The 25,977-nt window shown below is 52.9% G+C and overlaps 1 protein-coding gene across 1 annotated transcript; it reads right to left on the reverse strand.

Moving 5' to 3' along the window:
• Window positions 1-616: 616 nt before the first annotated feature.
• On the reverse strand, window positions 617-22,779 carry GPR176 (G protein-coupled receptor 176). The gene is made up of 3 exons (XM_054162132.1): window positions 22,208-22,779; window positions 3,460-3,712; window positions 617-1,990 (listed from the first exon to the last, which is right to left on the reverse strand). Exons 1-3 carry the CDS (start codon window positions 22,434-22,436, stop codon window positions 883-885), a joined length of 1,590 nt encoding a protein of 529 aa, XP_054018107.1. The 5' UTR covers window positions 22,437-22,779; the 3' UTR covers window positions 617-882.
• Window positions 22,780-25,977: the final 3,198 nt, after the last annotated feature.

Here is a 25,977-nt window from a genome sequence, read left to right on the forward strand (position 1 = left end):
GTGCTGCAGCAGATAGGTTTGCCCATTGGTCACACACATAATACACCTCTCACCCTGCTGGGATCCCTGCACATGCCCTTTACCACAGGACCACAGGCTTCTGCTCCTGCCCCGGCACACATATCCTTGTTTCCCGGAGTCAGGATTTGTCCTGTGTGGGTTCCAATCCAGCTTGCAGTTAAAACTATAGGAATAGCTGGTTGTGGGGTTCTCAGCAAGGCTCTCAGGTCTGACACACTTTGGGTATCCCTGGCTCTGCTGAAGTTTTAAGCCAAATAGTGGGTTTGGTTTTTTAGAAAGTAGCTGTTTGGCAGATTCTGGGAACTGGCTGAAGCAAGAAGCCCAGCAAGGGTCACTTTTAACACTCAGCTGAGAAAAGGGCTGGGAATAGATGTACTTAAGAGTCACCTTCCTTCCTTCAGGGCTGTGCAGAACCTTGCTGTGCCTGCTTACAGCTCTGCACAACCTTGCTGTGCCTGCTTACAGCTTACTCATTCTGCACCTGTCTTCTGCTCCCTCCAGCCTTTCCTCCCCAGGACTTGGACAGCCAGGCCATTTGAACACAAGGGGAGGATTCCACCAAGGTGACCGCTGCAGTTCCACAGGAACTCCACAGGAAGTGTGCCTGAAGCCAGAGGAGCTTTGGGAAGCCCAGCCAGTCAGGTACCACTGCGGGGCTTTCCCAGGGAAATCAGAACCAGCACCACCTGCTGCACACAAGAATAAGGAGCACTTGTATTTACCATTCCTTTCTCTTTGTCTCAGTTCCATTTGGCACCAAAACCAATCAGCCTGGAACAAATCTCAGCATAACAAAGATCCATGGGATCACACAGAGAGCAGAAGGTGACCCTCCTCTGTCACTGCCATCTCCTGCTCTTACTAAGAGTCCACTTTGGGAAAGATGCTGACTTTATTGCTCCTGCTGATTTTCCTCTCTGCTTTGCCCCTGGGCTGTGTTGTCTGGATCAGCTCCTCGGGGGTGTTCCCCAGAGGAGGCAGGAGTCGCTTCTTACTGTTTCTGTTTTCTGAAAGCCACTGTGGAGGCAGCTCAAAGGGTCCAAACCCAAACTGCATGGAGTATTTGTCATGTACTGCCTCGGCATCTGTGGGCACAGCTGGTGCCACCTGAGCAGCAGAGTCCGAGGCCGTCTGTGCCATCAATCTGTGAGCCGAAGTCTCTCTGCCCTCGGAGCCGCCGGCAGGAGCTTCCTTCGGTGGGAAGTCACCAGAGCCCACGGATCTGGTCTCGTTCTCCTCGTCCTCCGTGGGCTTGAAGATCTGCTGCTGCCCGATGTGGAACATCTCCAGCAGCTGGCTGCCCGAGCGCAGGCTGGGCTCCAGGCCCCCGTCGGCAGCGCCCCCAGCGCCGACGGCGTTCCTGCGGCTGTACCTGCGGTGCAGCTGCAGCACCGTCCCCAGCAGGCACCTCCGCACCGATCTGTTCACCGTCAGGAAGAGCAGGGGGTTGGCCAGCAGGGACACCTTGGGCAGCCAGATGGCCGTGAGCAGCAGGGAGCCCGAGACGCGCGGCGCGGCGAGCACGGAGCGGTAGACCAGCAGGGCGGCGTAGGGCACGCTGCAGAAGACGAAGACGACCACCATGGAGAGCAGCATGGCCTGGAGCTCGGCCTCCCGCTGCGAGGCGTAGGGGATGGAGATGGTGTTCTGGGGGGTCCTCAGGGCGGCGATGATCACCTTCTTCTTCTGGCTGGCGCTCAGCGCCCTGCGGATGAGGATGGTGAAGAGGAACACCACAGCCACCGGCACGATCACGGTGGTGATGTTGTAGGCGACGACGTAGATCAGGTGCCCCAGGGAGTAGCTCCAGGGTTCGGAGCAGGTGGACATGGCATAAATGTCAGACACGTTGGTCACGGCGAGCGCTGGGATGCTGGCCACTACTGCGTGGGCCCAGATGTAGATGACCAGGTCTCGGGATTTGGCATCAGATATTTTCCTCTCCAGGGGGTACAGAACAGAGTAGTACCTGTCAAAAAACCCACAGGTTACCAGGGATCCGAGGAGAGGGGGAAGCCTGCAACGAGCACAGTGCTGTCGAGGAGCCTCTCGGCAGCTTGCTGAGCACCCTGGCCCACATCCCTCGCTGGGCTGCCAGCTGCTTGCTTGTGAGAGAAAAGGGCCGTGCCTGTGCAGGTCTAACAGCACAAGGACTACCGGGTGCTGTGCCGAGCAAGCCTCTCGCTAGCTGAGGCTGCATCCCTTTGGTAGATGTGGTTGAACATCGCTGTGAAGATTCCAGCATTCACCTGCAAACTGCACAGCACACGCACCACCTGCCAGCGGCCACGGCGGAGTCACAGCTGAGCCACACTGGGAGGCAGCCACGGTGCATGTGCACAGCTGCTTGCAGGAGGCTTTTGCTCCGGACATTTGCAGGAAGCCGCTGGCCGCAAGCGCCAGGAGCCCACCTACTGCAGGTGCAATGGGGCTTTGCTGTGCGCAAGCTCAGGCTGGCAAGACCCTGAGCAGAGCAAACACTGACCACTCTCTGTGCACCAGAAGAAGTCAGGTGCACCTCTGACACACACTCAGACTTCAGGAGTACCTCAGGCACTCACAAGGCTGTTAGCTGCCTGTGGGAATTCCTCTCTTTGTCCCTTTTTATCGCAGAATCCTCCTGAGCTACCCCAGCTGCTTAGCCCTGGTGTGTGTGTGGGGGGAAGGACCCAAGAGAGAGCTGACTCACTCCACAGCTCACCCCTTCTCATGAAGGCCAGCTCCAGTTTCTGTCACATGTCACCAGGAGAGCATGGCCAAAGCCAGACAACAGTAGGCACCAGGAGCAGAAGAGGATCTGTTCCTTTGCCCAGAATGGGGTCTGTGTCTTACCCTGCCTGGCAGGGCACGTGGCTTGGGGGAAGGGCTCGTGTGAGTTCACTGACCCACAGCCCTGGGTGGGAGAGGCATCTCCCCCTGGCTCCCTCTATCCCAGCTTCTCCACTTCCCCCACCCCAGCTCTGTGGGGTGTGGAGGGGCTTTAAATGTACTGCCACACACATACAGGTGGCTACATACACACTCATCTGTTTGCAACCAAATGTGATACTGATGCAGCACCTGCCTCAGGCACAGGCAAGGAATATCAGCTTCCACAGTTCAAAACATGCACCTTGTCTAGAGCCGGAGACTGTCTGCTTCCAAGTGCCATCAATGAGCAAGAGTTGTTAACAGGAAGAAAGAAAAAGCAGAAGCTTCTCTGAGGGTGGATCTACAGGCTCCAAGTCCTCTATAAATGCCCCCAGGTGCCAGAGTACACTCAACACTACACATTGCCAACCTCACAGGGAAGAATACCCTAGTACATTCCAGAGAGAAGCCACAGATCTCAAGCAAAGCACTGGAACAAGAGCAAGACCAATGTGGAAGGGAGAAAAGGGATTCAGAGGGAGAAAGAAGAAACAGGCATCAAGGAATGTGGTAGTCCTGCTCTCTTACCTGTCAAGAGCAATGGCTGGAAAACTAAGGATGGTCACTGAGCAGAAGACTTTGTGCAGGAACTTGGCGATTCTGCAGAAGAGCATGGTATAGATCCACCAGCAGCAGTGTGGACTGGCACTGAGAGCGATGTCAAAAGGCACACAGACCAGGCTGGCACAGATCCCCGAGCAGGCCAGGTTCCTAATGAACCTGTTTGTGACAGACTTCAGCAATGACGTCCTGCACGTTGACCACAGCACCATGATGTTACCTGCAGCAGAGACAGGAAGGATAAACAGAGCAAAACCAAACCCAACAACCAAGCACCCCCCAAGCCCAACAGCAATCCTTGGAACAGATGTGAGTGTTCCCTGGCCCTGCAAATCCAAGCACTTGTGTGGGGTTTACCAGCAGCCACTGCTTTGAGCCAGCACACACTGCTGAGTAGTAACGGCTGCGACCCAGCTGACTGCAAGCAAGCCCCCCAGCTATCTCTTCCCAGCTCCCAGTGATGAATCAGTTGGGGAATTTCAGAGGCATATCCAGGCAGTGGGATTAGATGATGGTTTGACTCCTGCATTAAATGATCCATCCTGAGTATTCAAATAAACTGCAAGAGTGCTACCAGGAGAAAAACCAACACCTTAATAGACTGTGCAATAGCAAAGATGAACTCAGTGTCTTATGAACTCGGTATTAGTGTCTTATGAACTCAGTATTAAAAGTCTTATGAACTCAGTATTAGAGTCTCACCTCAAATGTCACCCAACACCTGCAGTTCTCAAAGCTTTTGCCACTCTAGGTGCAGGAGATGCAGACGTGCACTCTGTGAGCGCAGCCAGGCTGCCTTGCCTCTTGGTGTGCTCAGTGCAGGGCTCCTGTGTGAGCTGCTCAGCAGCAGTAACTGCAGGGCAATCTTGAGCAGTGTCATCTGAGTAAATGTAACTCTCCTTTCCTTTATCCCTCCTGGCTGTACTGTGCAGAACCACCACAGCAGACCTTCCACCATAAAAACACTGCTTGGCAAGACAACTCCACCTTCTCTCCTGCAGCTGGACAGCAGGCAGAGTTCAGCCTCCTGCCTGCAAGGAAAGTCAGGCTGCGCTTTCTGCAGACCGCACCAACCACCACATGCCGCTGCTGCCAGTAACCAGAGCTCTTCTCCAGCCAAGGGCAAGTGCTTTAGGAAGCAGTCAGACCTGTCAGTGCCTTTGTAGAGCACATACAATAAAAGAAAGCAGCATCTTAGGCTGCTGAGACACGAAAAAGCAGCTGCAGCCCCCCGCTCTTCTCCCTGCTGACACTACCATTCCTCAGCTTGATTTTTCCCCTTACCAACACCACCCCCACCAAGCTTTTATCTGCTGAGTCTTCCTGTGGCTGCTCACACAAAAGGCCAGCAAGAGCACACTCTTGGCCAAGGTGTGGACAGGTGGCAAGGGCAAAGCCACACCAGCAAGTCAGGCTTAGCCTCTTGACACAACAAGGCACTGCTTCAGCAGGAGTCACTTCCAAACTGGCCTCACCAAGGCACCATTTAGGTCTGCAGAGGTTTGGTGTCATTTGGAATTCCATGTTCTGTCTGTGGTGCCATGTGTCTTGCAAATTCCCTTGGAGCAGCTGACACAATATTGAGTTGTGCATTCACCACCTGCTGTGCTGCAGAGAATGGAATCATCACCCTGTTTTGGCAGGCGCCTGACAACCTGTTCCACAGGCAGTACTCAATCAGCTGATTTAAAGCTTCCCAAGCTGCTCAGAGGTGTTCAGTCAGTCAAGCCAGTTGCTTTCAGGAAGATCTTAAACCCTTCAGTTATTAAAGAAGTACTTCCCAGGTGGCTATAATCTGTTATGGCAGTGCCCTGGAGCAGGGGGCAAGTTGGGGTACTTTTGGTTTATTTTTGTGTATTTCAATCTTCATCTAGTTTGAATTGCACTGACTTTATAACCTGACTTTGACAGCAAGTTTCCCCTCCATCAGAGTGAACATAAATGAAGACTGGGAACCCAGAAAAGATCAGAGGTGTTTTCATTTATAGTCCAGGAGCTGCTAGAGAACCCAGGAGCTATCTTTTGGGGACCAGCTCTCTGATGACTTTCTACAAGTCATGCCACATTGTCAGTTATACATCAGAGAGGCACAGGGAAATGGCACTAGCTCTGGTGATGACTGATCCCAAATGGAAATGGAAAACACAAAGCATTAAAGAAACCCAAGATGGATTCTGAGATGCATCTCCTTAGCAAGGCCAAGAGGTCGTCGATGATCCAGCCAGGACTGATGACTCCAAATGCAGAGAGACTTGCAAGGGCCCAGAACCAACTGAAGTAAAGGGAACCAGATCCAGGTAATCACACTGAAGAAATACTTCTGTTGGTTTTTTCTTGACCTTGAGAATAAGAAAAGTGTTTAAAATTCCAGGTCTGGGCACCCTTTTCCAGCAAGAGAGTTCTGAAGGTAAACCAGGCTGTAAGACTGCCTCACATCCACCCCAAGGCACTCCTCATGCAGGAGCAGTGGTGTTCCAAGCAGCCAGGGGAGTGCCCTGCTGCAGAGGGAAGGGGAGGTGGCCTTTTGCACTCCTCTCTTTCCCTGGTGTTAGAAATGCAGTCAGCCACTCCTGTTTGGCCTCCACAAACTGCTAGGCACAGAGAAGCTCTGCACTGAAACCTGATGCTGCCACGATTCTGCCATCTGATTCCTTGCACTGGTATGGGCTTAGGACACCAACTCCCCATCAGCCAGCCCTGTGCAGCACACAGTGTCCCACCCGTGTTCTGCTGCCAGGTGCAGCTGAGGCACAGGATGTTTAGGTCTGTAAGCATGTTCAGAGCTGACTTCATGGGGATTTTCCAATACACAATAAATTGATACACAGCTGGAACCATGTAAGCTCAGAGCTCCCACAGCAAATCAGTCAGAAGCTGCTCCTGTGTCAAGGGTGAAAGAGTTCATTTAGCATTTCAAGCTTTACTGGTAAATTATGCAAATAGAGAGAAGTAACTGACAGCTACCATGGGTGGATAAATGTTTCATAGAGCACCCTGTGCATGCACAAGAGCAAACCCATCAATGCAATGCTAATGAGCTGCATCTGCATTAATCACCGCTGTTCAATAGCCCAGCTCCAGCTCCTGGCCTGGCAGTACAGAGCACCAGGCACTGCCAGTATGGCAGGGGGTTCCTCATTTTCAATGGTTAACCCAAACAGTGCAATGGTTATTTCCTATCTAACTTGCAACATGCCTGGGTTTGCTTTTAAAACCCAGAGAAGCAGCTCTCTCCCAGGCCAGGCCCTTGGCCAGGGATTTGTGCCACATGGCTCATTGCAGTATTCATGGCAGCCATGCAGCTGCAGCTTCTGCAACAGTCTGGAACCAGAGAGGTGCTGGTGGCTCACAGACAGCTCCCTTACAGAGAGCAGTGGAAGGCACTATTCACAGGGCTGTGTTTTTAATGTGACCTGATCGTAATACTCTGCCAAGAAAATGGAAGTGAAACAGAACTTGCATAATGCCATGCACAGAGAGAACTGTGGGATGAGCCAAAGGACTAGATCCAGCCCTTGGAAATGAGCAGATTGAATTGGGAAGCAGTTTTGTATGTCCTTTTCTTGGTCATTCCACTGATCCCAAGCTGCCTGATTTACTTTTTAGTTGTAAAATAGTTCATAACTCACTTTCCTTTGCCAGACATGCAAGGAGACTGACATTCTAAACAAACCTACTTGGAAAAGTTCTGGGGGTGCTGAAGGCCAGGCTGGATGAGGCCTTGAGCAGCTGAGTCTAGCTGAGAGGTGTCCCTGGGCATGGTGGGGAGGTTGGGGCAGATGAGCTCTGAGCTCCCTTCCAGCCTGAGCTAGGATTCTATGAAAACCAAAATGCAAACCTGAGCACTGAAGCCACTTTTCATCCTTCAGCAGGCCACTGTCACTGCCTTTGGCTGTCTCAGTCCCAGTGTAGGTGGCCACCTTACTGCCTCCTCAGCTCTGCTCAGCCAGTGAGGCAGGCAGTGCAGGGAAGCAGGACTTGCAGGTCACCTCCAGTTCTTCCTATCACAGACAGCTGAGCAAAGAGGAGACACAGTTTGCCTCCATTTCTTCAACCCTTTCATCAAACTAGTAAGAGCAAAGCCCCTTACAAAAGAGGGGTCCAGTTTTTTCCTCTGAAATGCAAAAGGGGGAAACAGAGGAAGAAAGGCAGAGCCTGCCCCATGTGCACAACACACAGCCCAAGGTGAAGCCCAGCTTTAGCCTCCCTGAGGCTCAGAGCAGAGACTGATCTGCACTGCCCTGATCCCCATTTCAAATGGGGATCTCTTCTCCCAGGCAACCAGTACCAGAACAAGAGGACACAGTCTCAGGCTGCGCCAGGGGAGGTTTAGGCTGGAGGTTAGGAGGAAGTTTTACACAGAGAGAGTGATTGCCCACTGGAATGGGCTGCCTGAGGAGATGGTGGGGTCGCCGTCGCTGGGGGTGTTCAGGGCGAGGCTTGACAGGATGCTTGGTGCCATGGGTTTAGTTGATTAGGTGGTGTTGGACGATAGGTTGGACACAATGATCTTGAAGGTCTCTTCCAACCTGGTTTATTCTATTCTATTTTATTCTAAATTCCCTCCACCACAGAGCCCAGCGCAAGCTGGCAGCAGACCCCTCTTGGGCTGAGAGCTCCTGCCCCCACCAGCCTCTCCTAGGGCGGCGTGGTCAGTGAGCACCACCTCTGCTCAGCCTACCGGCGGACGCAGGAGGCAGCAGCTGCTCGCATTTCCTGCTCCCTTCCAACGCCACACCGGCATGAACACCCAGAATGCAATTATCAGATCCATGCTGCTCTGAAACGCAGCAACTGAAATGCAGTGCAACTGGCACTAAAACGACTCCCTTGCCTCTAACTTCTGTTTAGTGCTTGTACCAATTTCATGTTGCTGGGAAACAGACCCCAGGCTGAAGAAATGCTTCCTCCTCTTCAGCCAAGCTTCCATAATCTTCAGGTGAGTTTTTTGTTTCTAAGAATTCTTTCCAGCACTTAAAAGCATGCAGATGTACACAGCCTGCTGCCACGCTGTCTTTGTGGGCTACAATACACATTAGTGGCTCCTTTTTTTTTCTCTGAATGTATCCTCTCTGCCAAGTGTTGTGTTTGTGAACATTAATTCACTAATTAACCTCCCATTTCTGCCCTATTGAATTGTTCGTGGTTGGTTGGCTGTTTGAAACTCCCTTTTCAATGCCTATTACCAAAGCTATGTTGGACAGTCATGAACATTTCATGCTCCATAGCTGAGGGGTTTGCCACTTTTCAGAGGACACAATAGAACAAAATCCCATCTGAAGGCACCGTTTCAGTACAACAACCCACAAGAACCACAGTTCTGCACAGCCATGAGAGGCAGCGATGACAGGGGAGGCAAGATCTCATTTTAACCCAACAGCAAGAGCTAGCGGGGAAGAGGATCTTGCAGGCAGGAGACAGACCTCTCCTGGACATGAGAGCTGTTCAGGACTCCTGGATCTGTGTTACCATTCACAAGAGCTCTTTTTCATCCGGGTTAGCACAAAACTGGGAGGACATTTGTTGCACTTACTGAAATGCAAAACAAAACTCAAAGCAGTATTCACGTTTGTCTGCTCCAAGACCTCCGAAGCTAAGCTCTGTGCCTCTAGGGCTGCTGCCACAGAGCCAAACATTGCACTGCACAGCTCTCCTGCTCACTCAGGTGCAGTAACAGTGCCTAGCTATTTTCAGAGGCACTTCCCAGCACTATCTGCCTAAGCCCCTTCACTCATGCTCCTTTGAACTTCATTTTCTCCTTCTGGATTATCACTACACTTGCTGCACACTGCTGCACAGCCTGCAGGTGGAGCGGCTGGAGGTGATTGCCTTGGTTTGCTGTTTAGTACCAGTGCCTGGATGGTCTGGAGTCCTCTGTTCTGCTGTTTGTGGACAAAACTGATTCACACTTCTGTGATCTTTAGCAGAATATGCACAGGGGAACAGAAACCAATCAAATATGCTTGGGAAATTCTCCTGTTCCTTTCTCTGCACCATTCAAAATCAAATCCTGCCCTACTGCCCAGGCCAAGGGAGACTGAGATCTAATCAAGCTAACTCACCTGAATTCAGAATGAGACACTGGAAACAAACTCACCTAGGACAAGCTCTTTTGGATGCTGAAGAAGCTGAACATTCACAAAGGCACAGGGCTGTTTTCTAAAGAACACCCTGTCCTTTAGCCCATAGAAGAGCAGGCAGTGTTCTAACACCTCCAGCCAGACCAACACTGCTTTCTTAGAAGCATTAGGCTGCCCCAAACGTCATTAAAGCTTGAGACCAAGTGAAGTTTCCCACAGCTTCACTGCGCTGTACAGCACTTCCCAGCGTGTTTTCTGGGAATGCTGCTGCAGCACAGGTCTGTCCCTGGGTACCCTCTGCTGACTGCTAACACTGCCAATACCTGGGACTGCTTTCACAGCCTGCTCTCTTACAAGCTGCTCTGGCAGTGCTCACCAGGCCAAAAAGAACATCCTCCAAAGGATCTCTGACTGCACTCAGGAGATTTAGCAGCAAAAGAGTTAAAAGGATCCTGCTGGCTGCTGTCTTCTGCACAGACCAAAGTCCTTTGCTGTAGCTCAGCTCTACATCCACAGCCAGGTTTCAGTCTCTATTCCAGTTCTTTACAGGCTTTGCAACTGTCAAGAGTTTAAAAGGGCAAGGAATGGTTGGGGTTTGGGGTTTTTTGCATGCTCCTGTGATGCTCTGAGCTTATTAATCAATCTTTTGGGAACCCCTGAGCAGCAGCAAATTGTTCCAAAGACTCCCCAAGTGGTGTCAGAATTATTGCACAGAGGGGCAGAATCCAATTAATCAGAGCCACAGAAAGCACTCAACAGCCAGAGGGATTTTCTAATTAAGGCTCTCCAAATCCACTGTGAACCACTTCACAGATGAAAACTTATCTGAGAAGCAACCCAGCTGAGGCCAAACTGAAGTGGGCTTTTAAAAGTGTGTGTGGTTTGTTCTCTTAAAAGCAGAAGTACAATAGAATGTCATTCCCGGACTCCTCAGAGGAACGGCCTTGCCTCTGTCGAGGAGGAGAGGCCAGGAAGTGGAGTCTGGAGCTGAGGTCAGGTTGTTCCCTAAGTAGCCACCTTACCTTTGGAAGTGACTTATGCCCAGTTTTGCAAGAGCTGGCGATGAGTCTGATGGGAGAGCCCCCAAGCCTGATACTCAGAGACTGTGAACAGCTTCCCAGGGCAGCCAGGCAGAACTCACTGGGAATTCCTGGCATGTCTGGCTCTATGGATGTATGTGCACATCACAACCATTTCTCCTCTACTGTTACCCTCACACACTCTTTGCTACCTTCATTTACTGCTTCTTTTGCTACCTTCATTTACTGCTTCCTTTGCTGCCTTCATTTACTGCTGCCTTTGCCTTTTGGCATTTAGAAATCTATGCTGTAGCTCTCCAGATGGCTTCAGAGTAACTCAGGTATTGCGAAGGCTTCCAAATGCTGGGGAAGCACAATTCCAAAGACCAGCCCATAATGCAAAACAGTCAAACTCATCTCAAGTTTAAAGCTTCACTAAAGTCATTAAGCCAGGGAAGAAGAAAAGACCCCAGTACATTAGATCAGGACACAGCTAAGGAAACCAGCCTAGGAACAAGAGGCGTTCTAGGCATGAGGTAAATTGTCATGGCAGTCTGGGCTTGGCTGAGGCTGGCCACAGCCTAGAAAGAAAGACCAGAAATAGGTTCAGAAGCTTTATGGTGTCTGAGCACTTTCCATCCATCGCCCAAAGGCTTAAACACACGCAAAATGATTCCTGGAGGCCACAGCTGGTGGCAAACATGGATTTCAGAGTTACTTTAGAGCATTACAACAATGAAGGAGAGACAGTGAGAGAAAAGAGGAATTCTGCCAGATGGTGAGGGGAGAGAGAAGCAAGCAGGTCTGGAGACAAATGTCCTCCCACTGGTGTGCTGGCCACTGCTGCAGGTGGTGACGGTGAAGATGAGGAGGCCAATGATGCTTTGCCCTAGTAAGAACAGTCCTTTCCATCGGGACCCTCTCAGATGCCCTGTTCCCCACAAGCACTTCCAGCACCCCAGGCACTGCTTGGAGCAGCCTTCATCAGGTGCTGGAGCTGCAGATTGTCATTGCCAGGCTTTGGGTGCCTGTGATCAGCAGGTGTCTGGCAGACACTGAAAGAGCTGTGTCCTGCTTTGATACTCACCCAGTCCTGCCCTCACTCCAGTGTTACACTAAGCTCAAGGGTACCACAACCAGATTCTCAGGGCCACAAAGTTGCCTGCTTTCTGAAGACAGCAGAAGGAACGGACAGAGACTTACCAACACCTCACCAGTGATGCTAAGATCCACGCAGCTGTAACATTACTAACGGGATCCTCTGCATGGTCTTAGAAGAAGACAAACCCCTTACTAGCAGTGTGCTCAGAGAGCAGAGGCTGGAAGGCTCTGATTGCCCTTCCCAGACACTGCCACACGGAATGTCTCTGGGTTAGATCCTGTCACACACAAACGTCTCTGTCCGCGTGAGCTGCGTTCACAGTCACAAAGCAATCACTAACCCCTGGCACAGTCCCTGAGACAGCTGCTTGCTCACATCTGTCCACATTAGGCTCTAAAGAAATGACTGGAGGGACAGAAGCCAAAGAGTACTTCAGTGGTTTGCAGCTCCTTTCTAACTTGAAGTGCAGTTGTACTTTCTTAACTGCTTAAAACAATCAAAACAAGTCTCCAGAGACTGGTGCCACGCCAGGCAGTATCAGCCTCTGCCAGCTGCAGGGCTGTTTTAGTATCTCCTTCAACCAGATGCTTTTGTTCTGTTTTAAAACAGCCCAACAAAAGGATGTCTGTGCTGTGCTACTACAGAGGCTGGGTGCAGCCAGACAAGTTTCAGGCTGCTGCCAGTTTATTGCTTTTTCTCAAACCAAATTGCAGACAAAGAACACTGAACTTGGCCAGATCTAGCATTAGGGATCTGTACTAGGTGGAAAGAAGGATAATAGACAAAATGTTGTGTAAGTGAAGTAAAGGAACATTCTGTAAGCCACTCCTGAGTGCTGCAGCTCTTTCTCTAAGCACTACAGCAACTCTGCTGCCCTGTACAGGGTGTTCCTTGCAGTGTTCCCTTTGCAGCAGTGTTTGGGCAAAGCAGGCAAATTAAGAACTGAATCTTGTACAACATTTTCTGGTGGGGGGCTGGTGGCAGGGGAGGTGGCTCCTGGAAGAAGCTTCCAGAAGCTCCCCCAGTTCCAATTCAGACCTGCTTCTGGCCAAGGCTGAGCCAATCAGCAGCTCTGCAGTAACATATTTAGGAGGGGCAAACGTGTTGGGTGAGAGCTTTATTCTGCAGAGGAGTGGGACTTAGCAGAGACAGCCAAGTGGACAGCCAGGTCGGTGAGGAAGGAAGGAGGAAGGCACACCACAGCAGCCCTTCCCCTTCCTCCCCGTGGTGAGATGGCAAGGCTGAGCTCTTCCTGCCCTGAGCAGAATCCCATCTGCAGGCCCTGGAGGACCCCATGGTGGAGCAGGGGGCTGATCCCAAAGAAGTCTGTGAGTGGGGGAAGCCCCTGCTGCAGCAGTCCCTCTGAGAAATGATGCAGTTCTGCCATGAGAAACAGAGACAGGAGCAAGGTAAGGGCAAGCCAAGTGCCACAAGGCATGCAGAGATACAAGAGGGCACACAAGAAGCAGCATCACTTCATATTTTATCAGTCTTCTGGAAGAGAGGAATTCTTGCAAGAACTGCTTTGACAGAATTCATTTCTTCCTCATCTCCAGTCTCCATCTCCATTGTCTCTCGTTCTGTCACTCCCAGCCCTTGGATAAAGCCCCTCCCCAGCTCTCCTGGAGCCCCTTCAGGTGCTGGAAGGCTGCTCCAGAGCCTTCTCCCAGGCTGAATTGCCCCAACTCTTACAGGCTGTCCCCACACGGAAGGTGCTGCAGGTGATGGGCCAGGGGGGGGTGCAAGGAAGGGATACAAAGAAGTAGAGCCAGAAAACAAAACATTATCTTGATCATGTGGGAGCTTTTCCTTCAATATATGCAGGTTGAGTATATAGCCCACTTTCTGCCTTTCTCTGCCAAACACTTGACACTGATGCTCCTACTAGTACAAGGACAATCTACCGCATGATCTCTGAGCCTTGCCATACCCAAGCTACTGCTGGTGCTCTCTGCACTTGCAAGGGGCTGCCTTGTGTGCCAGCTGCTCTGGCACTGATGCACACACGTGGCTCCTGGAGATGTGTGCTCAGCCCTGCTGTGGTTGGACCTGAGGACAAAGGGCTGCAGAAGGCTGGCTTCTGTCAGCAGCAGCACATTGACATTTACCAGCATCTTCTCTGGGGATGGTTGGTACAAGAGCATATGGTTTCCTACAGATTGGGGAAACTCCAAATAAATGGCAAACTTACTTATTCCAACATCATGCCAATAAAAATTAACTGTCCAACATGAACAGAAAAGAAAAACAACCTCATCCAGGTGCTCGTGATCTGCAGAACTCACACCATCCCTCCTGCCCCTCTGCTCTGCCCTGCTGAGACCTCACCTGCAATATTGCATCCAGCTCTGGGCTCCCCAGCTCAGGAGGGACAGGGATCTGCTGGAGAGAGGCCAAGGGAGGGCTGCAAGGCTGCTGAAGGGACTGCAGCACTGCCTGGGGAGGAGAGGCTGAGAGCCCTGGGGCTGTTCAGTCTGGAGCGGAGAAGGCTGAGAGGGATCTGATCAATGTCTATCAATGGCTGAGGGCTGGGGGTCAGGAGGGAGGGGACAGGCTCTGCTCAGCTGCACCCTGGGATAGGACAAGGGGCAATGGATGGAAACTGCTGCACAGGAGGTTCCACCTCAACAGGAGGAGGAACTTCTTCATTGTGAGGGTCCCAGAGCCCTGGAGCACTGAGAGGGATCTGATCAATGTCTATCAATGGCTGAGGGCTGGGGGTCAGGAGGGAGGGGACAGGCTCTGCTCAGCTGCACCCTGGGATAGGACAAGGGGCAATGGATGGAAACTGCTGCACAGGAGGTTCCACCTCAACAGGAGGAGGAACTTCTTCATTGTGAGGGTCCCAGAGGCCAGGAGCAGGCTGCCCAGAGAGGTTGTGGAGTCTCCTTCTCTGGAGCCTCTCTAGCCCCATCTGGATGTGTTCTGTGTGACCTGTGCTGGATTCTATGCTCCTGCTCTGGCAGGGGGCTGGACTCAAAAGATCTCCAGGGCTCCCTTCCAACCCCTGACATCTTGTGATCCCAGGTTCTCCCTAAGGGCTTGGGTCTATTCATGGCTGCAGCACCAACTCCCTGCCCAGAACGTGCAATCCAAACCCCTGCTGTAGCTAAACTTTCACTGACACAGCCAGGCAGCAGCTGTGCCTCGAGCAGATGTGACTCACCATGGCACCCAGCCACTCACTTAAACAGCTCTGCTTCGTGACTGTCACTGCAGTGCTCACACGGGGACAGTAAAGGGACCACGATCGATCATTTTCACCCTACACAGGGATCAGTTTAACAACCTCGACACACACAAAGCTCAAACCCACTGCTCACCCAGCAGCTCACCAACTTAACCCCAGCAGCCAGCCCCCTCCCCCCCAGCTCCCTAGCGCAGTGTCCCCTGCACTTCAGACACCAGCTGTTGCCCCTCACACATCTGCAGACCAAATTGTTGTTTTCCCAGCGCCTCTCCTTTAAAACTCGGTGGTGCTGCTCGGCAGCCCCTCAGCCAAAGCCAGGCAAGGAGCCTCTCCTGCGGCAAGACCAGAGGTCTCCATAGCAACGGGGACCGCGGAGGCTCACACGAGCCCTCTTCACCCACTCCCCAAACTCAGCTTTCCTTCTGAAAGAGCTGCTCAGCAGTTCAGCTGAGAAGGCACCAAGAGCACAAACACCTGCTGCAGAGAGGCTTCATCGAGGGTGCACCCTCACACTGCCACCCCAGCCGCAGGCTTCGCCTTGCACTTCAGTTTCAGTCCCTCTTTGCTTGCCGAACTTTCAGTATCAGCTCATCAGCAACAAAGTTCCTCTGTGCAAAGGGCCTGGTCTGGAACATTTCCTCTAAACCAATCCCAGCTTTTCTAAGAGTGACACCAGCAGGAACCAGACGTCATCCTTCCCATCCCCGGGCCTCTCCTTGCTGCTCCCCCTGGGAAGGTTCTGCCCTCGGTGGGGGCAGGGCTACAAATCCTCACCAGAGCTCATGCTAATGTGTTCCTTGTCCTTTTGACTTTCTGTCACCTTGCCAAAGCTCAGAAGTAATACTCCCTCCTTCTCCTGTCAAAGGTTTGGTTGCCCTGATGAAGTAATAAGTAGTCTCTGCAGGCTGATTAATTCTAACAGGAAGAGAAAACTATCCCTTGTAGAGCAATATTGCCCTATTCCCACGTTCACTGCAATCCTGGTCTCAGGAATCTTCTTTGATAGAAAGGAAGCTACCAAAGAGTACTCACTGTGGCAAGGAGCCCTGTGTCACCCCCACTCAAAAGAAAGCAGCTTTGGTTCACCACTCTCTAGTTGTCACCTATTGGGAAGTCACTGTCCACCTGGATTCTTTTCCAAGCTAGTGACAGCCACTGGAGTGCCAGCAGCAACTCCACATTCTTCTGACTCAAACAGCTACTCTTTTCTCACAGCTACTCTGTTCAACTACTCTATTTTCATAAACTGTTGAATCAGGGTTGAATAGCAGCCAAGAACATGAGAGCTTCTTCCTGTCTGCATTCTACAGGAGGGGGTGGAGAGAAGAGATTATCTCGATTAAAAAGCACTAGCAACCTCAGGTTACAAATTTCAATTAACTCCCACAAAACCCCACAACCAACCAGCCTATAAACTCTGCCTTACCCCCTGGCCTCAGACTGAAAGGTCTGAACTCCCTGTTCCCTCTGACTGTCCGTGTACAGTGAGAACCCCACCGGCACTGGTGGCCTCCCCTCTTTGCAGCCTGGCTGCTCTGAAACATGCTGCACTCAATCCTCACAGCAGGCCCTCTATGTTAGAAGCCCAAACTGCCTGAGATATGCCCCCAAAACCATCAGAGTGAGACCACTGCATGAGCTCCATCTCTCTGTATGGTCTGCACGAGGAGAGAACAAACAAGAGAAAATCTGTTTACACAGGACACAGAAGGGGGGAAATGGGAAACAGAAAACAAAAGCCAGGAAACACTTTGCTAGGGTAAAATGAGAGAATTGCAGTGCTGAATGAAAGAAGCCAGGTCTCTGCTGTCTTTCCCTTAGGGTCCTCTGTGCAGATCTGTCTGCACAGCCAGAGGCAGCTCCCCACCCAGCAGTCACTATGGCAGAAGCCAGCAGCCTCACTGCTCTGGCCCACTGAGCTCAGGCAGTCATTTAAATGAGTCCTCTCTTCACAGCAGCCGGCAACAGGATCTGAGTTCCCCTTGAAAAGCTGCTGAAGTTCCCAGTCCCTGCAGCTGCCTTCTGGGAACAAACCCTCCCCGCAGATGGCAGAGATGCAGACAGCCCAGCACAGTGAGACAGTCACAGCTCGGGCAACAATCTTCCTCTTATTTAAAGATGAAAATAAATCAAACATCCTAGGCAGAACTTGAGTGGTGCCCAAAGAGGAGCAGCTCCAGGAACACATGTAACACGGTGCTGTTGCTGGAAGCTGGTATCCCTGATGGCCCTCTCCGACCCTGGCAACGGATAGCAGGGGAACACTTGTGGGCAGCCTCAGAAGAACGACCGAAACAAGAACCGAGCAACAGAAAAATCTGCCTAAAAACCTCATGGCCTCCATCTTCAAAGCTTTAGTAATGTGACAAGACAGAGGCTCCACAGCTAAATTCTCTCCTACCCTTCCTTCTATCAACCTCACACGAGCAGCCCCATCCCTTCCACTGCACCCACTGGAATTAAAGACCCTAGTCAGTATCGCTCACAGCTGCAAATCATCATCCACTTCCACCAGTGATCCTGCCCTCATCACCTCAGCCACATCCTTTTGATGCCAGGGAGAGGGAATTGGTCTGAAAGCTCAGATGAGACAAAACAAAGCAGCTCCTCTGGCTCCTACAGGCAGAGTACAGTGGGAACCAGAGAGGCAGATCTGTGCAGGATTAGTGAAAGCAAAGCAGTCAGTCTCAGAGCAAGTCTCTACCATCCTGCTTCTTCCCCTGGTGTCTTCTACACCCTTTCAAAACAAGCTAGGACACTCACATCTCCTGACAGCTTCCACCCCACAGGGTGAAGCCAGCCACAGGGAATGAACACTGACAGCAAGAGGTCCTCCTCAGGTCACGCTGCTCCCTCTGCATCCTTCCGGTGGCCAGGAAAATATGCCAGCTCTCCCCCTCACATCCTTAGCTCTCCCTCCTGTGTAAGGCAATGAAAGCAGCTGCATCACACACAGACCTCCAGCAGCTTAGCTTTCCTTTTACTAAGCCAGTTAGGGCAACCAAGGGCCCAAACCCAGTGGTTCATATGACACCTGACAAGCAGCCTCATTGCTTTGGCTGCTCCTCCCCTGCACGATCTCTTCCTGGAAGCAATCCCTGTAATGGTACTGTACCTGCAGAGGCTGCTGAGTGCAGCACCCCTGAGCCCACAGCAAGACACCCCTCTACACAGGCACTTGGCACTGCAGAGCTCCCCAGGCACTCACTCTTGATTTCAGGGGTACCCAGTACAAGTGTGGACCCAAAGAGAGGTACGAGAGGCACAGGTCTGCTCCTAGCTCTGCTGATGCTCAGCACACTGACAGCTGTGACATGTTCCACGTTCCCTGATCCAAGCACAGCTCAAACACTGGGGGCAGGTGTTTGCACTGGTTTCCTCCAGCCCTGCCCTGAGTTGGTAACTCAGAGGCTAGGAAATGCCAGTATTAGGAGAGCTGCCACTACTGGTCCTGGAGCTGCACAGGAAGACAGCCTGAACACAACCTCCCAGCCTCAGATTTCCCTGGTATCCCACTGTGTGCCTTTGGTAATGGAGTTCACCAACACAGGCTGAGCATTATAGCTCCCCAGATGAATTCTGCCGTTTTCATGCACCCAACTAAGCATCACAGGCAGAAATGGCTTGCAAGTCTTGAAGGTCATAGAATCACAGAATTGTCAGGGTTGGAAGGGTCCTCAAGGATCAGCCAGTTCCAACCCCCCTGCCATGGGCAGGGACACCTCACACCACAGCAGGTTGCTCACAGCCACCTCCAGCCTGGCTGCAAACACCTCCAGACAGGAGGCTGCCACCACCTCCCTGGGCAACCTGTGCCAGGCTCTCACCACCCTCATGGGGAAAACTTCTTCCTAACATCCAATCTGAATCTACCCACTTCTGGTTTTGTTCCATCCCCCCCAGTCCTATCACTCCCTGACACCCCAGAAAGTCCTTTCCCAGCCTTCTTGTAGCCCCCTTCAGATACTGGAAGGCCACAAGAAGGTCTCCTTGGAGCCTTCTCCTCTCCAGACTTTACAACCCCAACTCCCTCAGTCTGTCCTCACATCAGAGCAGCTCCAGCCCTCTGCTCCTCCTCGTGGCCCTTCTCTGGACACCTTCCAGCATGTCCAGATCCTTCCTGTAATAGGGACACTGCAAATCTTTCCTTTATAGAGGCAAACTGAGCTGCTACTCAGGATAACTAAACTGACCAAATTCCTTCCTCTGGTGCCTCCTGTCTTGTGTGGAAACCTCGTGTGGCTACAGCCAAAGGAGTGCACAGGAAGCTGCACTAGCTGGGTCAAAGCAGAGAGCTGCAGATCTACCCCATCCTCCTGCTCAGTTCTTGCACATCGAAATCACAGGCAGCCTGCTAAGCAAGCACTTCCACAGCAGCCATGCAAGAGCAACAGCAGGACCCACAGTGCCATGAGCAGCTATTGAACACTGCAGCACTTCAGCACCTCCCAGCTTCATAAACTTATGACCAACTTATCTGAAGAACTCCACCTCTGCCTGCCCTAAGCTGTACCTGATTTTTAGACTCCGAATAGGTTTGGTCATTCTAAACATGGAATGATCTGGTTCCTTACAGAATCAGGAGTTTTGAACAACAAATATTCCATAACCCCTTTTAAAGACAGAAGTTCTAGAATCCAGTACCACTGCTGTTGCTACCTAAAAGAAGCAGAATGTATTGTGAAGGAACCATAAAGAACAGCGTGCCTGTGTCTTGCCCTCAGCAGGTACCATGACACACTCCCCACAGCACTGTCCTTTCACAACACATTGAAAACCAACAGAGTTCTCTTCTGCTGTTGTAAGTCCCCCGCAGGTCTCCAATAAACAGGAGGAGAACAGCGGGCATCTCTCTCACAACTATCACATCACATCCTTCTGCACAGCAGGAACCCAAATTAAATCTACAGTCCTAACTCTGATTCTGCCCTCCTGCAGGACTGGGCCTCTCTGTGCTGTGGAGTGCTGCTTGTGTTAGGCACCCCCCACTCAGCATCAGGACTGAGGCGTGTGCGTACGCCTGCTCCCTTTCAAGCTGGAACCAGAAACTCCTTCCCCCATTTAAAAAGGCAGTGCTACTCTATCCAGCAGCAAAGAGCCCTGGCACAGTGTGGGCTGTGCAGACTGCACACCTGCCCAGAGCAGGCAGATCTGCTCTGAGGAAGGTGTCTCCCATCTCAGGCTGCAGGGGAAGAAAAGGCCTAATTCCCTTTGAACGGCTTCCCCTCTGCAAAGGGGAACCAAAGGCTCACTGGACCAAGGAACAGCTCTAAGGACCATGGCAGAGAACAAATTCTGAGGAAAGCAACCAAAAGAGCATTTGTGCAAGTGTAAGTGTGAGGCAGACGTCAAGTTGTCCTTCCCTGCTGATGCAGACAGTGTGCAGCACGTGCACAAGCAGAAGTTCTGGCACTGATGAGGCACCAAAAGCTGCTGAGGATCTGGGCTTCAGCTTCTTTGTAGCTGTGCTTCCATTCCTCAAGGAGGGAATAGCACTACCTTGGTGGGGTGACAGGGGAAGGCGTTTTCAAAGCCTCTCAAGTTTTCAGCTGCGTATTCAGTATGGCAGCATGTGTCACAGATGTTCTTAACACAGTGCTAGGGGACAGCAGGGAGACTGGCAATTAAGACAGCTTCAGAGAGAGTGGTTACAATTGGTTTCCATCACTGTAAAGTCACAAGGCCTGCTGCTACCTCTCCTAATTGGGCTCCTGTATTTTCATACTTTAAAGCACACGTTTCCTCTCCTGCACTGCTCTTTGACAGGCACGGACCAGTTACTGATCTGGAAGCTTCATCAGCCTCCCAGCCATCCATCCGCAGATAGCCCCCCTTGTCCCAGCTCCAGACACCTTCACAGAACCCACCTCTTGAAAGCAAACTGCAGAAGTGCCAGACCGTGACTTGGAGCAGCCTGGCACAAGGTGTGGCTGTGGTACCTTTTGGTGGGTGGCTTTTAAACACCCCCAGCTGCTGAAGGCGTGGTTGCACGGCAGTGTGGGTTTCCTCCTGCAAATGAAACTGGAGGATCCACACTCATGGAAATAAGTTTGGACATGTGACTCCAAGGTATGGCCTTTAAGGCCCAAAACCCCAAAGAGAAAGACCTAAAAATCTGGTTTCATCTAGTCTCGTTAGTTTCAGGACATTGTCTGCTGGCTGTCAATTTGTACCAGGCACTATCCAACATAGGGCAAAAGACCTGACTTCCCCACACTACCTAGGTACTAAATATGGGGGGGGAGCATGAAGCGTGAGGATTACTCACACTGGATATAGAAGTAATGAAAGCTAAAACACTCTTGATTACAGTGAAACCCAGCAAGCATATCACTCACCGAGCTCAGAGCTCAGCGCTGCTCCAAGACTATACTTAGCAACTTCTTCAAATTATTTCAGTGGTATTAAATATTACCAAGGAGAAGTCAGTATTAGAATAATGATCCTGATGGCAGAAATAGATTTTAGCATTACTCAAGATCAGGAAAAACAACAATTAATCCTTGGCAGCAAGACCCAGCACCCAGCAGCAAAGTCCTGGAGGCTTTCTCAGTCAAGCCTTGCGTGCACAGCCTCATCGCTGCAAACAGCCAGCCGGGAAGGATTCAGGTAGCAGTGGCAATTCACTGACAGCCAGCTTCCTGACCTCCCAGTTCTGACCCGACTCACCAAAAGGCTTCCTTGGTGTTTTGTGTGGGGCAGGAGACGCACGTGTGTCCCTAACAAAACACACCACAGGCACTTAGGAAGCAGGCATACACACGTTTGCAAAGTTGTGTGCCAAGAGATTGCTAATTTGCTGCCAGGTATCTAAAGTGCAGGATTCCTTCCTTAAGGGTGACAAGAAGATTGCCCATGGTCACACGTATTGACACCAAAAAGTACATCCAAAGGATTCATTTAAAGTCTGCAGGACACAGAATTACTGCAGCATGAGCCAGAAACGCAGTAAACTTGGGTTCCAACACCCCATGCCCTTTTCTGTGGTAAGAGAACAGATCTCACTGCAGCTGTAAACAAGGCTGGCATCAACCCCTGTTTATTGTTGCCTATTTCAGTTCCGACAGCCAAGTTTACTCATACATACACACACATAATGTACATAATGTACCAGTGCTCATCTGTGATGCACAGCACTTTATAGAAACACCTTTCACACACCGAGAACCCACAAGGGACTTGAAATCATACACCCCAGCACCTAAAAAGCAAACCCAAGAGTCGCTAAGGCAGCAAGCGACGCTGGGTACCGCGGGGTCTGCAGACCCTGACCACACCGATCGACAAACCACGCCAAGAACCGCCCGCGGCCACACTCACGTACCCAGCAGGGAGCCTACGAAGATGACAACCTGCACGGTGGTGGTGAAGTGCCGGTAGGTCTGCTCCTCGCCGTGCTCCTCGCCCTGCGCCGCGCCAGCCCCGCTGCCGTTCCCGCCCTGCCACACCAGCGGCCCCGCCGAGGCGTTCCTCATGCCTAGCGCTCTGCCCACAGCCTGGTACGGGCCCTGCTCGCTGCCGTTCCTCGGCAGCCAGCTTCTGTCGTAGCCCATGGCGAGGTTCCTGCCTTCCTCGCTCCACCGCTCCACAGGTTAATGACTGAATGGGGTCCGCAGGCAAAAAGGCCCTTCCGAGCAGAATAAAGCTCTGGCGCCCGGAGGCATCTCCACCACGTTTCTGTGTCCTGGAAAAGGGGGTGGCTTTTCACGTTTCTCCCTTGTAAATCATGACAGCCAGTAAAGCAAAGCTGCAAACAAAGCAGGCTCCTCCTCGCCGCTCGCTGTGCCATGTATTGCTGCACAGCACCACGGCGTTTCCTTAGCGTGTCTGACTGCCGCGGCCGTGACCGGGGAGCTGACAGCCCGCACGGCGCCTGCCTCCCGCCCCCGCCGGCTCCCCTCGCCCCCACTCCCCGCACATCCGAAACGCCTCGGGGAAGCTGCCGGACCACCGGCAGTGTGCCCCCGCCCCGCTCGCAGCCTTGGCCGGGATGCGTTCCTGTGTGATCTGGTCTAGGTGACCCTGCTCTGGCAGGGGGTTGGACTGGATGAGTTTTCCAGGTCCCTTCCGGCCCTTAACATTGTGTGATTCTGTGGCGTTAGCTTCTCTCCCAGCCCCGAGAGAGCGAAGTCATCTCTACGCCCGCGGCACCGCTCCCGGCGTCCTGTCCTCTCCGGCTGCTCCTGCGGGCAGACGTGGCTCGCCCCGCGCCCCTCCTTGCTCTGCGCGGCACCGGCCGCCAGGCAGAGCCTCACACAGCCTCCAGGGCAGTGCCCGGCTGCTCAGCGCCTGCCGCCGCGCTGCTCGGGGAAAACCAGTTCGGGTTTGGATGCCAAGGAGAGGGGTACTCGAACCGCCAAGGAACCACAAAGCCTCCGGCTGCTCCTGCGTGATCCGCCCTGAGCGCGCCCCGCGCCAGGCGCTGCTGGCGGTGGCCCCCTGCTCGTACGGGTGCCAGCATCCCGGCCCGGCCGCCGAGCTGCCGCGCTCCGCCGCCACCCGCGGCCGGTCGGGAGAGGGCGCTGCCGCGCTCCTGCCTCCGCCGCGCTCCCGCGGGCCGCCGCCATCTTTCCGGGGAGCGCTGGGGGCCGGCGCCGGCGGGGGCCGGCGGCCCGTGGGCGGTCACCGCGCCGCGGTTCCCCGGCGGCGCACAGGCGCCGGCTGGGAGGCGAAGTGCCTGAGCCGGTGTGTGCAGACAGGTGCACGGCAGGAGACAGCGCTGACTTCAGCTGCACGTACCGACATTATGAGTTGAACCCAGCATGGGTGTCGGGAAAACTCTGACATGTGTCTGGGTGTAATTGTGAAAAAAGTGTGCATCCGTATAGTGAGTGCACCTTTGCCCTTGGTGTGGCCTGGATTGAGAGCGGCTAGTCCAACGATTGGGGGAAAAACGGTTTTTCAACCCCTGCACAGCACATCTGGGAGAGCCTGCTGGAAGAGAGCGGCCTTCGAGGACAGCCCCTGCACAGCACATCTGGGAGTGCCTGCTGGAAGAGAGCTGCCTTCGAGGACAGCCCCTGCACAGCACATCTGGGAGAGCCTGCTGGAAGAGAGCTGCCTTCGAGGGCAGCCCCTGCACAGCACATCTGGGAGTGCCTGCTGGAAGAGAGCTGCCTTCGAGGGCAGCCCCTGCACAGCACATCTGGGAGAGCCTGCTGGAAGAGAGCTGCCTTCGAGGACAGCCCCTGCACAGCACATCTGGGAGAGCCTGCTGGAAGAGAGCTGCCTTCGAGGGCAGCCCCTGCACAGCACATCTGGGAGTGCCTGCTGGAAGAGAGCTGCCTTCGAGGGCAGCCCCTGCACAGCACATCTGGGAGAGCCTGCTGGAAGAGAGCTGCCTTCGAGGACAGCCCCTGCACAGCACATCTGGGAGAGCCTGCTGGAAGAGAGCTGCCTTCGAGGACAGCCCCTGCACAGCACATCTGGGAGTGCCTGCTGGAAGAGAGCTGCCTTCGAGGGCAGCCCCTGCACAGCACATCTGGGAGAGCCTGCTGGAAGAGAGCTGCCTTCGAGGACAGCCCCTGCACAGCACATCTGGGAGTGCCTGCTGGAAGAGAGCTGCCTTCGAGGGCAGCCCCTGCACAGCACATCTGGGAGAGCCTGCTGGAAGAGAGCTGCCTTCGAGGACAGCCCCTGCACAGCACATCTGGGAGTGCCTGCTGGAAGAGAGCTGCCTTCGAGGACAGCCCCTGCACAGCACATCTGGGAGAGCCTGCTGGAAGAGAGCTGCCTTCGAGGACAGCCCCTGCACAGCACATCTGGGAGAGCCTGCTGGAAGAGAGCTGCCTTCGAGGACAGCCCCTGCACAGCACATCTGGGAGAGCCTGCTGGAAGAGAGCTGCCTTCGAGGGCAGCCCCTGCACAGCACATCTGGGAGTGCCTGCTGGAAGAGAGCTGCCTTCGAGGGCAGCCCCTGCACAGCAAGGTTGCTGCATCCTCAACAGCACAAAACTCCCTTCTGGGGTCTCTGTCCTGTGCACCCGGATGATGCTGGAGCAAGCTGGGTGCAGTGTCATGGGTTCAAAGACGTTTGCCAGACACAGGGAAATGGGGACTGCCACCACCCTGTGCCACCACAGCCTGCTCAGCACCTTGCTGTGCTTGAGTCCTGACCTTTGTAGCCTCCTCTCACTCCTCTGGGAATACAAATCTCCAGCTCACTCTCCCTGCCTCTTTGCTGGTAATTCATTTCTCTTCCCCAGCCCGACAGCCAGTTCCAGCCTTTCCCCACCTTCCCCAGACAATGGTCAGCAGCTTTCACCATGCTTTGTCCCCATCTTTGTTTCCTGGGGACTCCTGAACCGGCTTCTTCCTCCCTGGGTCCCCCATGGTTCCAGTGGCCGTTTTGGCCAGTGCCTGTGACCACACTCTGACCTGTTGGCTTGCAGCCACTCACACATCATCCCCTTCCTGCAGCTCGTCCTCCAGCATCCTCCTCTCTATTCTGCACTTCACCTCTGGCGCCCTGGCTGCCCTCTGGATGCACAGGGGCGAGTGAAAGCACTCTCCCACAGAGACATTTGAATGGCTACAATTAACTTTCAGCGTTGTGGGATGTGAGAGCTTTGCATTTAGGAAGGGAAGCTTCTGCCCAGATGCACATGTCTGGAGCGGGTGTCCTCTAAAGTGTTCTTCCCTGTACTCTAGGAAATCCAGTCTGGAGCATGTGAGTATTTTTGTTTTCTTCCCTCAAATAATACAATTTGGGTTTCTTTATGCACGAGGCTAGCTAGCAAAGCCATGGGCCTGCAAGAGGTTGTCTCTTCCCCCTCACCCATCAAATGTCCTGCTTCTGCTGGGGTACCACACTTGTTGAACCAAATTCTCAGGATGCTTTTGTGATGATGTTATTTTTCTCTGCCTTTCTTCTTGGAAACAGTGAATCATTGTACAAAGAATTTAAAGAATTAAAATGAAATAGCCTGACACAGACATCTGGTCCAGAGCATTTTATCCCAACTGGTTATAATTTTGACAAGTCACCAAGTCAGGAGCAGTCAGGCAGCTTTTAACAATGCAGTGCCCTGACCCACTCACCACTAAGCAGTGTAACAGGAGAGGCTTCCCATGTGCTGGACTGGTGCCCCACAT

Source organism: Dryobates pubescens, chromosome 5, assembly GCF_014839835.1.
Source record: "Dryobates pubescens isolate bDryPub1 chromosome 5, bDryPub1.pri, whole genome shotgun sequence".
In the NCBI taxonomy this organism is placed as follows: Eukaryota; Metazoa; Chordata; class Aves; order Piciformes; family Picidae; genus Dryobates; species Dryobates pubescens.

Bases quoted from the DNA above. Each gene is read 5' to 3' on its own strand.
- GPR176 (XM_054162132.1), bottom strand. From the start codon at position 22,436: ATGGGCTACGACAGAAGCTGGCTGCCGAGGAACGGCAGCGAGCAGGGC. The intron at 3,713-22,207 runs GTACGTGAGTGT...TCTCTGCTGCAG, and splicing joins CTTCGTAGGCTCCCTGCTGG to GTAACATCATGGTGCTGTGG. The intron at 1,991-3,459 runs GTAAGAGAGCAG...GTTTTTTGACAG, and splicing joins CCAGCCATTGCTCTTGACAG to GTACTACTCTGTTCTGTACC.